This window comes from Babylonia areolata, chromosome 4 (genome assembly GCF_041734735.1).
Source record: "Babylonia areolata isolate BAREFJ2019XMU chromosome 4, ASM4173473v1, whole genome shotgun sequence".
In the NCBI taxonomy this organism is placed as follows: Eukaryota; Metazoa; Mollusca; class Gastropoda; order Neogastropoda; family Buccinidae; genus Babylonia; species Babylonia areolata.
Window position 1 is genome coordinate 43,271,158 of NC_134879.1, and position 17,500 is coordinate 43,288,657.

The following is a 17,500-nucleotide window of genomic DNA, read 5'->3' on the forward strand; positions in this document are numbered from 1 at the left end:
TATATATATATATATACACACGAACACACAATCAACTAAAAACTTGATTATTACATGCTCACTTTTTTTTTTTTTTTTTTTACACAAGTGAGTCAAATACCTTATGGACTTAGATCTGAGACAATGTGGGACTGAAGGATTTATATATACATCTCTCTCTATCTATCTATCGATCTATATATATATATATATATATATATATATAAGAATGCGAAACCATGTTTTATATGGGAAAACTTAGAACTAAAGGAATTCTAAGTCGTGAAATCATGACACGACTCCCAGCTGAGGTGGAGCGAAGTGTGTTCCCGTGAGCGGAGCCCAGCCTGCAACGAGTCAGGAATGGTCCTTGTGACTGATCTCTGCTCCCACGTCGAAGACTGTGACTTGCTGGCCTGTGCACACCCCACGCATGCAGGACAGTCTCCCCCACCAGTGACAGGAGGTCAGGAATCAGGTGACTAGGTCAAGGGGTCAAGGCCAGCAGTCCATGAGTTGATGAAAGATGGCGGCCACGACCAGAACAGCGCCACACACCGCCAGAGGTACTGTGTATGTTCCCGTCACTGTGAACAGCAGACCTGTCACGCCCGCACGCGCGCGCACACGCACACATACACACACTGTCGCGCTCTATATGAGAGCGGACTAGAAACCCCCACCCAGCCCAGCACTAACTAACACCCAGACGACACAAACACAGACTAAAATAATTCGGGGTTCACATACATTTATTCCATCACACACAGAACTTGACTAATAAAACTACAATCTTAGCAAGAAATGATAAACTTAAATGACGACAATGGATAAATAACACACACAAAAACCCCACAAAACACAGAGCTTTAAGACACGGCCGTCCAGCGGCAGTCAGTCCGGAGAATGCTAATGAATTAAGGACGTAAGGACGTTTGACGAATAGATAAACTGAAGCACTGCACAACACAAGAAAAGACGATGACTTGAACGGCGAAAACTGAAGACAGATGAAAACAGAAGACGACGAAACTAGTGAACACGCACGCACACACGTACACACAAACACAAACCCATGAAGATTTTCCAAACATTTACCCCAATCAAGGGAATCGGGATAATAATGTGTACAGTATCAGATTATAAAATGAAAGCCAGTCACAGAATACCAAGGAGGTGTTAAAGTGTGCGGACTGCTCCATACACGCTGCAGCACATCTGCTTGAAAAGAAGGGGCAGTTGGCTGACCAATGTATAAAACCACGTTCACACGGGGGGTACCCGTTATGCCGCCGTCCCGCTATGCCGCCGACCCGTTATGCCGCCGTCCCGCTATTCGATGATTTTTGAACAAGCTTTTCTTGGCTTTTTATGAACCAATCTTAGTAAAATTTGGATCAAAGCTCGGGGGCTATGATGTCTACCGAATGTATGAGTTGAGACCCATTTGCGCCATTTGTGACGTCACAGTGGCGCAAATTGCCAAAATTTTGATCACTAATATCTCCGCTGTTTATCAACGGATTTCCTCCAAATTTCAGTTACGTGTTCATTATACTAGGGACTATAAACGGTATAAGTAATAAGCTCACGATGACGTAAATCATGTTCTATTTTTAGAATGCGCAGTTCTCAACGCAAACAAGCTTTTCTCAGCTGTTTATGAACCGATCTTTACGAAATTTGATACAAAGGTCGTAGCCTATGAGGATTCGCGAATGCATACGTTTGGACCCAGTTGCGCCATTTGTGACGTTACTGTGACCCAAATGTCAAATAAAAAGGGAGATTATTAGTATGGCTTGCCCATCTTGTTTTGTCTTTTTTGTGACAAAAGACAATCCGTAAACGGGTCGGCACAACGGGTCGGCGGCACAACGATACGCTCCGCGTTCACACGGCCAAGCCGAATGAAGACAGGTGGCTGGTCACAAGGGACGGACTCTTCAATGATACAAGCAGCGTGAATCACAATGATAATATCCGTTTCTTTCGTATGGAAAGCGCCGCGTTGTTTCAAGCTGACAGCAACTGGCTGTGTGTGTGTGTGTGTGTGTGTGTGTGTGTGTGTGTGTGTGTTGCTGTGTCAGGCTGACGGCAACTAGTTGTCAGCAGGTGGTTGGGATTAATGTCAACGAACCCTGGTCAGAGCCCAAAGTGCCTACCAGAAACGAACGAGACATTACCCGGTTAAACTGATTTTTCGTGCAAACCTTTTGCAGAATGAGAAAAAAAAAACCTTGTAGTGAAACTTAAGAAATTACATATTCTAATCAAATGTTCGCTTCACCTGTAATTTTTTTTTCTTTCGAATCAATGCAGTACTCAAAACAGAAATTTTGATTTCCTTAAATAAAAACAACAACAAACAAACAAAGAAGATGAAAATTTTGTTTGTGTCGCAGTTTCACTTTCACACACACACACACACACACACACACACACACACACACACACACACACCGTAAACATACCCGCCAGAGGAGCCCCTGCCATGCAGGCAAAGGCCTTGACCAGACACATGATGCCAAAGGTGGACGTCAACCGTTCCAGGCCCAGGTACTCCACAAGGATCACTGACTGCAGAGGGGGGAAGGCGCCTACAAGGACACACACACACACACACACACACACACACACACACACACACTGATGAACAAAAAAAAAAAAAAACCCTCACAGGGGCGCACCCTTTTCCCTCCTCCCTCCCCCTGAACCCATGCTACACACATGTCAAACATTCAAAATGGGGCCAGTGTCTTTGAGTCGCAGAGTCCTTGCAGTCGGTAAACTCGAGGACTCGGCCAATATAAATGACCACAGTTCTCATTGCTAAATGGCCTGGGCTGAGTTACTCAAGGTTTGTTTTGTTTGGTTGTGTTTGTTTTTGTGTGTGTGTGTGTGTGTGTGTGTGTGTGTGTTTTCTTATTGTTTTTGTTTTGTTTTGTTTTTTGCTGGGTAAAGTTTGCTCAGTGTCCCTCAGTAGAATTAAAGTATAGTTAGAAACGTTCATAATGCTAGGTTGAAACCTAGTGTTGCTAAGTTGGCTCGTGCAATCCAGCCCTGGACTATGCTTACGTTAAAACTCCATCTCTACATTTAAAGATTTCTTCTAAGCTTCTGCTAGCCGGGAATAAGAATACCAATAAAATGTGTTTGCCTGACGCAACAACAACATGTACACGCACACACTCTGACCCAGAAAGAAGCCGTGCAGTCCCAGACAAGCGGCGATGGAGGGGAAGGAGGTGGCGAGGGGGAAGACAAAGCAGGCCACTGCGGACAGCAGTGTGCCCAGGTTGTACACGTGCAGCGTCCTCACCCCCCAGTACACCATCACCCCTGCCAGCAGGCGGCCCCCGGTGTTCAGCAGTCCTGGATATACACGTTGGAATTGTCAGTGTCAGTCATACATCATCCCTGGTTTCAGCAGTCCTGGGCATACACATTGGAACTGTCAGTGTCAGTCATACATCACCCCTGTGTTCAGCAGTCCTGGACATACACGTTGGAACTTTCAGTGACGCACCACACAACACATCAAACCACAGCACAATGCACCAAACCACATCACACCACACCACAACCCAGCCCAACCCATCACACGACAAGAACAGACACAGACAGGACTCATCAGGCCCAGCAGACCATCCACCAAGCTGATGGACAGGATGGTGGCCACACAACACAATACAACACAACCCACCACACGTCAAGAACAGACAAGGACAGGACTCATCAGCCCACAGCAAACCATCCATCAAGCTGACTGACCATAGATGGACAAGATGGTTGCCACCTGCTCCTTGCTGATCCCGTGGTCATAGGCGTAGGACGGGGTGAGCAGGGGCGGCACGTAGCAGATGAGCTGGATGAGGAAGGCGCCCAACAGGAACAGGATGAACTCCACCTGACTCCGCAGCCACCTCCTCAGCCTGCCCTCGTACCCTGCTGAAGCTGGGTCTTCTTCGTTGTGGGACCCGTCAGGCTGAAGGAGAGGGCAGCCGGCGGCTTCCTTCTCACGGTGGGTTTCCTTTTCTGCAGCTGCCTGCATGGAATGAGGCTAGTAAAGAACGAGATATTTTTTGCTATTGCTCGAACGATGTCAAGTAAAATGAAGACAAAATATCATCGTTGTCGTTTTAGTCTTCGTCATCATCATCGTGGTCTTCTTCTTTATTATCGTTATCATCAGGAACAGGGCAACTTAGTGGAAGAAGGTGGTATTAATATTTTTCAATCGCTACAATAATCTGTATTTTAAAACATGCTTGAGAAATGATTACGTATTGCACGGCTTACACAGATACGCTATCATTGGTATGACCCATAAGTATCCTGCCCTCTAATTGATTTTACCCATGCTTTGTCAACAACTACATAGAGTCGCTATCAAATTCGGTCATGCATGCAGGCAAGTCATATCATTCATTGTACAGACCGATCATGCGTATCAAAGTTGCTCGAATTTGTAATCCTGAGCTACAAAGAAAACAACACAATAATGCATTTCATGGCGAAAGGTGAAGAGGCTCACGTATTACGCCTTTTTAAACTTTTGTTTCCAAGAGCCTTCTAGTTCAGTCTTACACATTACCTTGTCGTGAAGTGGAGACGTTCCGTTTGGTTTCCAGTCCACAGTCTGCTTCACCATACTATCTGTAACGCGGACAGAAGGAAGAGAGCGCACCCAGTCTGTTCTGCCCTCGTTATGATGAGGCGATCGCTTCCTCGCAGCGGAGCTGATCACGTGTGGTACCATCAGCCCGTTCCCTTTCTGCTGGCTGGAAGGTTCATTCTGGTCGGCTATGTTGTCCGAGGACTGATGGGAATGCAGGGTATGACGGGATAGAGACGGCGGGACTTGACAAGCCAACCACGTGCTGAGGACGTTGACGGGCAGTGGTGGGTGGTGGGGTCTGTGAGAGGGTCTGGACTCCAGATGGCCCTGAGACCTGCTCCGGACCAGGAGGGTGTGTATGGGACCTGCAAGGTCGGCACTGCACACGTGCACGTGACTCCTGTGGTGAGACTCCTCAACGAGCGAAAACTCAGAATTGTCCTTGTCCTTGCAGAGTTTATGGGGGGGATGTGAAGAAACGCAGTGCCCATTCTCTCCCCTGAAGAGAGTTTTCGGGTGGAGATTATTCACGCCCTGACCATCCCCCTCAAGGTGAGTCGCGGGGGCAAGCTGATCACGATCAGTGGTATTCTTCAGCTCCTGCACACTCACCAGACTCAAGTCGCACTCCCCTTGAAGAAAAGGACAACTGTTTTCCTTGGCCTCCACCACCACCCCTTCAGTGTGTGAAGGTGAGGGAGAGGAGGGGCGATGGGGGAGGGGGCGCATGAGACTGGCGCATACACACAAGTGGAGAGTGATGGCCGCCATGATGAGGTAACATCCCCGCCACCCGTACTGCTCCATCAGCATCTCTGTCAGCTGCACACACACACACACACACACACACACACGAACAAGCACACGCACGTGCGCACGCTTGCACGCGCGCGCGAGCAGCAATTAAATGCAATTCAACCGATATTCTTCATGGCCTAGATTACGCCAGAGGCTATAATCATCAGAGCTGAAAGCATCAAACGAACCATCCATCAAACCACAGAAAAGGGAAGATGTTGATAGCGTAACATGTCCTGGAGATGAGGCAATTCTTTTTTATGGAAAACAGTATTAGCTGCCACACGGAAACGAAATGCTAGACTGACGTGGGGGGAGGGTGGGTGTAGGAGGAGGAGTGGGGGGGGGGGGGGTGGGGGTGGGGGTGGGGGGGGGGCGAAGCGACTACATAGGCAGGACTTACCGGCGCCAGAGCGAGGAGACCAAAGCCGGAGCCTGAGGTGATGATGCCAGCCACCACGCCCCGCTTCTTGTGGAAGTACATGTTGACCATGGTCACTGAGGGCAGGTAGATCAGACCAACACCAACACCTGTACACACAGGTGTGTAGATGAAGGTCATATCTACACCTTTAGATGGTGACGAAACACAGGTAGATCAGACTTACACTCAAACCTTTACACACAGGTGTGTAGATGATGGTCATATCTACACCTTTGGATGGTGACGTAACACATGTAGATCAGACCCACACCCAAACATGTACACTCAGGTATGTAGATAATGGTCATTTCTACATCTATAAATGGTGACGTAACACAGATAGATCAGACCCACACCCACACCTGTACACACAGGTATTTAGGTAATGTTTATGTCTACACCAATAGATAGTGACGTAATACAGGTAAATGAGACCTACGCCTATACGTGCATGCACATGAAGGACACAGGTATGTAGATTCTGTTTATAAAACCACCTATTGATGGTGACGTAACACAAGTAGATCAGACCCACACCCACACCTGTACACACAGGTATGTAGATAATTTTAAGAAAACCTATAGATGGTGACGTAACACTGGTAGAACAGACCCACACCTACACCTGCACACAGGCGAAGGACAAAGGAAGACCACGGTGACTACACACAGGTAGGTCACATCCGCAGCTTATAAATAATATACAAAGGCAGATAAATACATACACAGATAGATCGATAGATAGACAGATATACAGGCAACCACGCAGACAGACACACTCTCGGATAGATGGACACAGAGGCCTATACAGACAGTAGTGTGAAAAAAGAAAAGAAACATTTCACGGCATCAAAGGCAAAACACCGGAGTAAATAAATAAATAGATAAAGAAAATAAAGAAATAGAAGACAGGCAGGTAAACAGACAGACACAAACCTTCAGACCACAAACAGACGGAAAGACAGACAGATCAACAGATCAACAGACGGACAGATTGACAAAGTTATGTCGAACAGGAAAACCAGTTTTGACGAGTTTCTGGCCTTCACAAATAGGTCAACAAAACGGGTTGTATAAACAGAAAGAATGTGGAGAGGGAGGAGTGGGGGGTGGAGGGAGATAGCTTTCGTTTTCTTGTCAAGTGGGACAAAATGACTTCACACTCTTTTCGACAACAGATGGTACAAACTACAGCACCTGACAACAAACTACAATTGTTTCCTTATCAATGGTACAAACTACAGCACCTGACAACAAACTACAATTGTTTCCTTATCAACGTTGGTCCATGCGTAGGTGATGATGATGATATGGTGATATGGGAATTTATACAGCGCCTATCCTCAGTCGGAGACCAGAACTTTTAACTCTTTCCATACGAACGGCGAAAGAAACGACGTTAACAGCGTTTCACCCCAATTACCATCATCAAAATATTGCATGCGGAAGGCTCTTATACTGAAGACGTGAATGTTGACAAAGAATACCACAATTCTGACGACGGAAGCTAAAGGTTGGGTCATTCAGACACCCACTGGACATCCGATTGGTCTGTGTAGAGGAGAAGAGAGGACTGGCCGTACTGAGTGAGTTAACCTCTTTAAAGCCCCAGACCCTCCTCTCCCCCCCCCCCACCCACCCCCCCACCCCCCACACACACACCTCTTGACGCCTTCTTGAATCTGAAACTGAAAAATGAAATACATACTCAGTTTCAGTTCCTCAAGGAGGCGTCACTGCATTCGAACAAATCCATACACGCTACACCACATCTGCTAGGCAGATGCCTGACCAGCAGCATAACCCGACGCGCTAGTCAGGCCTTGAGTGCAAGCACATTGATATGTGTGTACGTATTGTAGTGGATTTCTTCAACAGAATTTTGCCAGAGGAAAAATCTCAACCCTTTACCCACCAGGCGCCGTTACCGTGATTCGAACCTGAAACCCTCAGCTTGCAAGTCCAACACTTTAACCACTCGGCTATTGCAGCTATTGACGACAAGTTCACCTATTTACTGGCGACAGACACACGTTCTTGACAATAAAACATGGACACGATCTACAATGGCCACTGTATCGTGTAGTTACTGACGAAAACACACTTATAACATTGACAAGTTAACGCCACGTTGACCGACGTGACTTGAGATGGCTGTGGTGTGTGTGTGTGTGTGTGTGTGTGTGTGTGTGTGTGTGTGTGTGTGTGTGTGCGTGCGTGCATGTGTGTGTATGTGTGTGTGTGTGTATGTGTGTTCGGGAGTGTGCGAGTGCGCATGTGTGTGTACGTGTGTGAGAGTATATGTGTGTCTGTGTGTGAGAGATGGATAAAGAGAGAGAGAGAGAGAGAGAGAGAGAGAGACAGAGACAGAGACAGAGACAGAGAGAGAGAGAGAACATGCAGATAGACGCAGACGAAAATAGAAAGAGAGGAACTCGATACATGTTTAGTTAGAGAAAACAGAGAAAACGCATTGGAAAATCAAAAGTAAAACAAAACAAAACAAAAACAAACAAGAACAAACACACACCGTGTTTTAGAGAAAGTGTGTTTCTGATACATATCAGTTCCGTTCAAATCGTGACGGAAGAAACGAGGTCATTGCAAACGGTACGAAACCACGCTTTGGCACAATACCAACCCGTACCAAAACAAACACACAGGCGCAGGCCGTTTCTCTTTGCCAAGCAGCGAAAACTCGAGAAAGTTAACAATAACAGCAACACACACCGACTCAAAGAAAAAAAAAATCGAATATAAATGAAAAACGAATCATCACAAAAAACAAGCTATAACAAAAGCAACTCCCATAAATTAAAAAAAAAAAAAAAGAAAAAAAAGAAGACCCCCTGCATCCCTCCCCATGCCCCCCCTCCCCCCCCCCCCCCCCCCCCCCTCCACAAAAACACATGCGCTAAGCAGGATGAAGAGTGCGAAGAAAATTTTATGACTTTACTATCAGGTAGGTGTGTGTGTGTGTGTGTGTGTGTGTGTGTGTGTGTGTAATGTTACAGGCATACATAGAACGATTCAAGTAACTATCAAGTAACTATCACTTGAAAAGAATCTTTCGCTAACACGCCGTTGTTTGCAGTAGACACGATACATTCTGACCTACTTACGTATCTTGAATACTTCAGACAGTGTCTACGAAGAGCAATACAGTGAATATAACGAAACGCATATATGCATGGTGTAGACTGAAATGAGGTCAGTGTGGCATACATTTAAAGTGATGTTACTATTTTTGTGTACTGTAAGGTGGTGGAACAGACGAAATCTATTTATATATTATCATTGTCATCGTTATTCTTTTTTTCTAAATTCCTTTTTTTTCCTGTAATCTATTTGCTCGATTATTTTTATTCATTTTATTTTTAGTTTGTTTATATATCTGTCTATTTATTTAGTTATTCATTTAGTTATCTATTTAGTTATGAACATGAGACACATACAGAGAGAGAAAGAGAGACAGACAGAGAGACAGAGACAGAGAGACAGAGGAGGACAAGGAGAAAGAAAGTGAAGGGGTAGAGACAGGTGGAAGTTAACAAGGAAAGAGAGAGCTATAGGGCAACAGGAGGGCGTACCGTTCCTAGGCACAGACACAACAACTGACGTGTATTGAATTGTTTGCAGGCACAGAGGTTCGTGACAAGAAACACACACACACACACACACACACACACCTGCCACCACCCCAAACGACAGGATGAAGAGGTGGATGCTGGGAGCGTACGCACTTCCGGCAACCCCCAGGGCTGCCACCAGTCCCCCACAGAACCCCACCAGGCGGCAGCCCCACCGCTCGACCAGGTAGGCTGTCACAGGGCCTGCGACACACAACGTGATCAATGTTTTAGCATTGCTAAAGACGTGGATGTTTTTCAGTCTGTATGGCTGCCTTATTAGATAATCATTCTGACGGAAGAGCAAGCCTGTCATCTGTGTGTGTGTGTGTGTGTGTGTGTGTGTGTGTGTGTGTGTGTGTGCGCGTGTGTGGAGAGAGAGAGAGAGAGTTGTGACATCGGGCATCAGCCCATGTAAAAACCACACATTTTGCACGTGGACGTGGACAGTAATGCGTGAAGAGACAGAGACAGAGAGACTGAGAGAGCTCAGACTTCAAATGATTTGCAGTACTTCGGCCATCGGCCCATGTACAAACCACACACGCAACACGTGGACATGCACAATAATGCGTTGAGAGAGAGACAGGGGAAGGGAGAGAGAGAGAGAGAGAGAGGGGGGGGGAGGGATGGAGGGGGAGAGACAGACAGACAGACAAAAAGGCAGAAGAAGACACAGAGAGAGAGAGAGAGAGAGAGAGAGGTGTAGACCAGGCAAAGAATCAGAACAAAAAGCAGGAAACAACACTAAAAAAGAAAAGAAAAAAAAGATTATATTAACCCTTACCTCACGGCCGGCAATGATAATTTTTTCCCCCACTGTAATCACTTATTCGTGTTTATTTGTCCTTAATATTTTTAAGTATTTTATTCCTATGTGAATGTTCAACACAAAAGTCTCCCAATGCCTAATCAGTGCGTTGGGTTTATGCAAAGGTCAAGCATCTGTTGTCCCTTCTTTCGTTCTTTTGTTTTAACAACAGATGTGGCGTATCGTACATGGATCCGTCCGCACGCCCTGACACCTCCTTAAAATTGATCACTGAATCTGACCATTGAAGCTGACCACAGAAACTGACCCCACAAGAAACTTCCCCACTGAAACTGACCACTTGAAAATGACCCACTGACCTGAGAGAAGGAAGGTGGCCACCAGGATGCCGGGGGGCAGAGAGGTCAAGGACACTCCGGTGCCGAAGGTGTCCATGAGCTCTGGCAGCATCAGGCCGAAGCTGGTGACGATGCCGTCCTGGATGAAGGCCACCAGGAACCCTGCCACCGTCACCAACCACCCCCAGCCTCCGTCCGGAGCGTACACACTGCTGCTGTCGTCGTCACCCGTTTCTGTGCCGCTGACGACATCGGGTCGTGTGTTGGCGTCATCGGGTCGTGTGTTGGCGTCACCGGGTCGTGTGTTCGCGTCATCGGGTTGTGCGCTCGCGTCATGCGTTTTAGAGCTTTCGTCGTCCGTTTTACCGACATCGCTATCGCTCGTTTCCGCGTTTCCTCCGCGTTTGGGCCGAAATTTCATCACAGATGAATCTGGATTTTCTGGTCACTTGTATTCTGTCTCTGTTTGTTGATGGCTTCTTTGAGAAGAATTCAGAAACACGGGAAGTTACGCATCCACGAAATCCACTTAAAAAAAGAAAAAAATTCAGGTAAACACTATCCGTGAAGTTCTCTGCCTCCAAAGTGAACTCTTTGACGTCAGTTCTCCCCACATTTAACTATGAACGAACAGTCAACACACAAAAAAAATAAGTTTTCAGTCTCTGTCAACAGGGGTGAAAAGAAGTTTGCAGTCTCTTTCTGTTCGGTTTTCCTTCCTGAACAAACAGACACGAAGAGAGAGTTTTCGTCGCCAGGGACTGGAAACTACCAGAAACTTCTTATCAGTTGAAAGTCAAGGCAGACAGCGTGCTTACACACGTGTTCCAACTGTACAACCCCAGTAGTGTTACACGAAAGCGTGACGCACAGATTGGCAGACGGAGCTGACCTCGGATGTAGCACACGAGGACAGGGTGCAGGAAATAGAAAGTTTCTAGATAACACAACCACTCGACCACAGTTGCCAAGTGGTTATAGCGTCGCGGACATCGCGGTGGTGACTGGGAGGACTGATCGACATAGTTCGAACCCCGTTAATAAAGGAGTTTCAGTTTCAGTTTCAGGGAGATGTCAAAGCGTGGGGACTCATCCATGTGCGCTACACCGCATCTGCTTGGAAAAAAATCCCGGAGCAGATGACTAATTGATGTTTTTTGGGGTTTTTTTTCATTGTAGTCTTATTTTATCAGTTCATTAATTTAACGACTTATTTATCAGTTCATTAATTTAACGACTTATCCACTTGTGTGTTTATGTATATTATCTTACTTCATTTTATTTATTTATTGATTTATGTTTTTTCCTCCTCAAGGCCCTGACTAAGCGCGTTGGGTTACGCTGCTGGTCAGGCATCTGCTCAGATGTGGTGTAGCGTATGTGGATTTCTTCGAACGCAGTGACGCCTCTTTTAGTTTGAGTAACTGAAATAAACTGGTCAGGCATTGAAAGCCTACGTATCCAAGGTTAGTTTGAAACACGAACATGAAAATTAATTAAATGAAATGATTAAACATAAAATAAACGAATAAGTAAGTACGGAGTGATGGCGTAGAGGTAACGCGTCCGCATAGGAAGCGAGAGAATCTGAGCGCGCTGGTTCGAATCACGGCTCAGCCGCCGATATTTTCTCCCCCTCCACTAGACCTTGAGTGGTGGTCTGGACGCTAGTCATTCGGATGAGACGATAAACCGAGGTCCCGTGTGCAGCATGCACTTAGCGCACGTAAAAGAACCCACGGCAACAAAAGGGTTGTTCCTGACAAAATTCTGTAGAATTTACTTCGATAAGAAAAACAAATAAAACAGAACGCTGAAAAAAAAAGGGTGGCGCTCTCGGTGTAGCGACGCGGTCTCGCTGGGGAGAGCAGCCCGAATTTCACACAGAGAAATCTCTTGTGACAAAAAGGGGGAAAAAACCCCCACCACGAATATAAAAATAAATGCAGAAAACTATTCACACGAAAGATTCCTAGAAGGAAAATGACTGAAATAAAATGATATCCTCCCACCCACCCACCCACCCACCCCCACACACAACACCCCCACAAAAAATTCCTACCCCAACAGACAGGATCATAAATACGGAAAGTCCCCATCACTTCATGGATGTGTCCTCGAATCGGTAATGTCGCTATAAAAAAAAAAAAATTCCGAACCCACACTGCAGTTTTTTGTTGTGGTTGTTCTTTTCTTTCTTGTTTTCTTTTTTCATCTCCAAGGACTGGTTGGGAAGGGGATCTGATTTATGAAAAGAAAAATAAATGACTAAATAAATAAATAAATAAATAAATAAATAGAGGAGCGTAAAACACAGTCTTGTCGTGTTTTTCCCAAACTAAAAGGACTTTTGAGTAGCACTGGTCGTCATCGCCGGATAAAAGGCTTCAGTCACACACACACACACACACACGCGCGCGCGCGCACACACACACACACACACACATACGCGTACACACACACACTCTCTCTCTCTCTCTCTCTCTCTCTCTCTCACACACACACACACACACACACACACACAACTGTATCATTTTATTTTACTCTTTAAAAAAAATTATTTTGGAAGCGTGATGGGTGGGTTCGTCCTTGTTCTTCTTCTCATCATCGTCATCATCATCATCATTTCGTTCTTCTTCTTCTTCCCCTTCCCTCCCCCATCTCTCTCTCTCCCTTAAACACACACACACACACACACACACACACACACACACTTCTTTTTTTTCTTTTCTTTTTTTTATTTTTATAATGGAACCGCACTAAAGGGTTGCAACTCACACGTCCCCCCCCCCCACGCACTTTTCGGTTGAAAAACAGCGAACGCCGTTTCGTGACCGCTTCACCTATTAACCTGGTTTCATTCCGCCGTTTTGGCAGCCCGCATCCATCCGCGCGAGAAAAAAACAAACAAACAAATAAACAAACAAATACCCCCTTCCCTCCCCCACAAAACTAGTTCCTGAGCGAAGCAGAAGTTTCGCGAAGAACTGTCCTGGGAGAGAAAGATAATCAAGTGTAAACCAGCATCTCTGACAAACAACAATATGGCCGGGATTGGAGGAGAGAGGATGGCGGGGAAGGGGAAGGGAAAGGGTGAAGGGAAGGAAATTGGCGGGAAGGTGTAAGGGTACGGAGTTGCGCGCGCGCGCGTCTGTGTGTGTGTTCATTGATATACATGGATTTCTTTGTTTAATATAATCATTTGTATCAACTTACTGACGTACAATTGATTAATTTGAATATGTTGACGTGTGTGTGATTGCGTGTGCGTGTCGGGGTGCGTGTGTGTGGGGGGTGGGGGGGGAGGGGCGGGGAGGGGTGGACTGGAGAAGGGGCGTGCGCGTGCACGCGTGTGTGTGTGGCCTGTCACAGTCTCTCGACAGCCATTAGTAAATAATTTTTATTTTATTCAATTCTGTTCATTATTCACGAGCAGAAACAACCGTTTGTTGACCCTTTTATTAAACATTTTCCGTCAACGAGTCATTATGAATGCATTCTCATTTACATGAACAAACAAAGACCATTCTTCTGGGTCGACAGCCACAGCAGAATGCAAGCTGCGCAATTAATACCACTGAATTTTTTTTGTTAGTTGTTAATCAGTGATAACACGATTATGTCAGATTACGCTACAATATTGCAGGCACAGTTAGGAGGGAATGTTTAGGTACAAAGGCTCAACAGCAGAAGTGATATGTGTGTATGTGTGTATGTGCGCGTGCGTAAGCACGTGTGTGTGTGTTTGTGTGTGTGTGTGTGTGAGTGTGTGCGTGTGTGTGTGTGTGCGTGTGCGTGCGTGTGTGTGTGTGTGCGTGTGTCTGTGTGTCTGTGTGTGTGTCTGTGTGTGTGCCTATTGGTTATGTATGTACATGTCTGCATCTTCTTTAATTGTACGCCTTTCTACTCTAAATGACACTTCGGAGTGTGAGTTACATATAGTCGGGTAGAGTTTGTGCGTAAGACTCGTGCTATCAAAATACGATACACGAATGCCAGATGAAACTGACAAAAGGCCGAAAAAATCGACATACATAAAAAAAGGGGTTCGTGAAGCCGTTCAAGGACTGTTCTCTCACACACATCAGTACCGAATCTAGGACAAACACATGAACTAATGTCACTGGGGTATGCGTCTGAGACTTCGTTTGACTGACTAAAAGGCCGAACAAATCGAAAAAAAAAGAATACCCCCCCCCACCCCCCTCCAGAAAAACAGAAACCGGGTTCCCGAGGCCGTTCAAAAACCATTCGCTCACACACATACCGTATGTGGGACAAACACATTAAGTCATGTCACTGGTATCTGGGGCAAACACACGAAATAATGTCACTGGTATCTGGGATAAACACATGAAATGATGTCACTGGTATCTGGGACAAACACATGAAATAATGTCACTGGTATGTGTAAGCCAACGCGCCTGAAACGTTCGTTTGCAGGACTGTTGCAGACACGAAGAAGGTGATGCTGAGACGGTCTCACGTTGAAGAGATTAACGTGACATATTCTACCGATAAATTTGAAAGCATTCTGCTTGTAACTGTGCCCCCCCCCCCCACCTCCTTGCCCCTCCCCCCAACCCCCAGTCCCATTCCGTACCCCCCCCCCCAGCCCCCCACCCCACAGTAAAAGGCAAATAGGAGCAATTTTCAAAGGAGGAAGTGAACAAATGTTACGCTTGTCTGAATGTATATGCTTACATGCGTTAGCTCAGTTTGTAAAGCTATTTTCTTTCTTTCTTTCTTTCCTTTTTTTCTTTTCTTTTCTTTTCTTTTTTTCGTTCTTTTTGTCAGTGTGACTGTTTTACACTTTTTTTTAAAAACATAAACCATGAAGTCTAAATCATGTGAGTACTGATAATAGATTGTTAAGATGTGCATGGCAAAAAATGTGCGCCCGCGCATTCAAACGCACAGACAAGAACGCACACATGTGAGTGTTTGTTTGTGCGTTCGCACGCACGCACGTACGCACATACACACACACACGCACGCACACATACATACAAAGTAATGCGCGCTCACACACATACACACAACCACATATACACACGTGTAGAGATATAAGCACACGCACACATGCATATACACGCACGCCCGCGACAGCACACACACACACACACACACACACACACACACACACACACACAAACTAACCCCACGCCCCCTCACACACACAAACGCACATATTATAAGGCCGATAAACTGGAACAATAGTCAACAAGTTTATTTTCCAGCAAGCACCGAACGTCAGCGCGCAGAACGGACCGCCTGACATTATAACGCACAGAAGGACAGGTGAACCGCTAGTGACACAAGCGTAAGCGTGGAAACCACTCGCACGTATACCAAGGACAAAAATATCGAAAATAACAACAATAGCATCCACATCATCATCATCATCATCATCATCAACAACAACAAGAATAACAACATCTACAACAGCAAACAACGACGACAACAACATCAACAACAGTGTAGCAGCAACAACATCATCATCATCATCAATAGTAATAAAAATCATAACAATGACATCAAAGGCAAAAACAACAACGACAACAACGTCAATAACATCATTATCAACAATACCAACAGCAGCAGCAGCAGCAGCAACAATAACAACAACAGCAGCAACAACAACACCACCGTCATCATCAACAATGATAATAGCAACAACAACAACAACAACAATAACATCATCATCATCAACAACAACAAAGAAGCAGACACCTAAAAGACATGTCCAGAAGGAAAGAAAGAAACAGAAAAAAGACAGAATAAATGAAAGGAAGAAAGGAACGAAGTCAAGAAGAAAGAAACCAATGAAGAAAGAAACAAAGATAGAACGAACGAACGAAAGAAAGAAAAATAAAAGCATACGGATAATTTTTTTTTTTTTAAGTGAAAGGACGACCTTCTATCACATTAAAAATCATTAGAAATAATAGGAAAAAAAAGAAAAAAAAAAGGAACCAAAACTAAACACGAAACACACAAAACCAAAATTAGCTAACACGCGCAAGTGTAACATATAAACCAATACGCACACACACGCCCTCACATAGACAGATAGACAGACATACACACACACACACACACGCACGTCACGCCTCACATACATGCGTGTACACACACACATACAGCTCCCCCTCTGCACCCCCCCCCCCCCACCCCCACATACGTACCACAGATACATGCGCGTGCGTGCGTGCTCACACACAAACACGCACATACACAAACACACGCACGCACATACAAACACACTCATCTCAATCATTTCTTATTTACAGACAAATCTGGATGGAAGGCTCACTTATTTGCTGCACAGATTCATCCAACTTTGTAAGTGTTTTTCATTTCTCCGAGCACCCAGATAACGCGGTGCAATGTGTTCACATTAGTTTATCGAATTGTCGGAAACTATACAATTATCAAAGAAAACATTTTTTTTCCGTCTGTGCATATATTCAACTATTTATCTGTCTGTCTGTTCAATTATGAGGTTTGTCTTGTCTTGTCTTCTCTCTCCCTGTGTGTGTGTGTGTGTGTGTGTGTGTGTGTGTGTGTGTGTGTGTGTGTGTGTGTGTGTGTGTACTTGTCTTCATTGTACATATATGTCATTTTTCTATTCATGCATTTATTTGAATATGCCTTCATCTAAAGTAACTGATCACAGATACATGCGCGTGCGTGCGTGCTCACACACAAACATGGACATACACAAACACACGCACGCACATACAAACACACTCATCTCAATCATTTATTATTTACAGACAAATCTCGATGGAAAGATCACTTATTTGCTGCACACATTCATCCAACTTTGTAAGTGTTTTTCATTCCTCCGAGCACCCAGATAACGCGGTGCACTGTGTTCACATTAGTTTATCGAATTGTCGGAAACTATACAATTATCAAAGAAAATAACAACAT

General features: G+C 45.2%; 2 protein-coding genes across 2 annotated transcripts in view; both read right to left on the reverse strand.

Moving 5' to 3' along the window:
- Positions 1-190: 190 nt before the first annotated feature.
- Positions 191-11,375, reverse strand: LOC143281699 (uncharacterized). Its single transcript, XM_076586952.1, has 8 exons — positions 10,583-11,375; positions 9,512-9,655; positions 5,802-5,929; positions 4,577-5,422; positions 3,754-4,027; positions 3,178-3,354; positions 2,454-2,579; positions 191-581 (listed from the first exon to the last, which is right to left on the reverse strand). The coding sequence occupies exons 1-8, from the start codon at positions 10,980-10,982 to the stop codon at positions 475-477; spliced, it is 2,202 nt and encodes a 733-aa protein (XP_076443067.1). The 5' UTR covers positions 10,983-11,375; the 3' UTR covers positions 191-474.
- Positions 11,376-16,754: 5,379 nt separating this feature from the next.
- Positions 16,755-17,500, reverse strand: part of LOC143281199 (uncharacterized) — a 48,467-nt gene continuing 47,721 nt past the window's right edge. Inside the window, exon 13 of the mRNA XM_076586260.1 lies at positions 16,755-17,500. This exon is cut by the window's right edge and continues 1,752 nt beyond it. The gene's annotated coding sequence lies outside the window, so the exon portion shown is untranslated.

Bases quoted from the DNA above. Each gene is read 5' to 3' on its own strand.
- LOC143281699 (XM_076586952.1), bottom strand. From the start codon at position 10,982: ATGAAATTTCGGCCCAAACGCGGAGGAAACGCGGAAACGAGCGATAGC. The intron at 3,355-3,753 runs GTCAGTCAGCTT...GTGTATATCCAG, and splicing joins AACCATCTTGTCCATCTATG to GACTGCTGAACACCGGGGGC. The intron at 582-2,453 runs GTATGTTTACGG...CGGGCGTGACAG, and splicing joins GGCAGGGGCTCCTCTGGCGG to GTCTGCTGTTCACAGTGACG.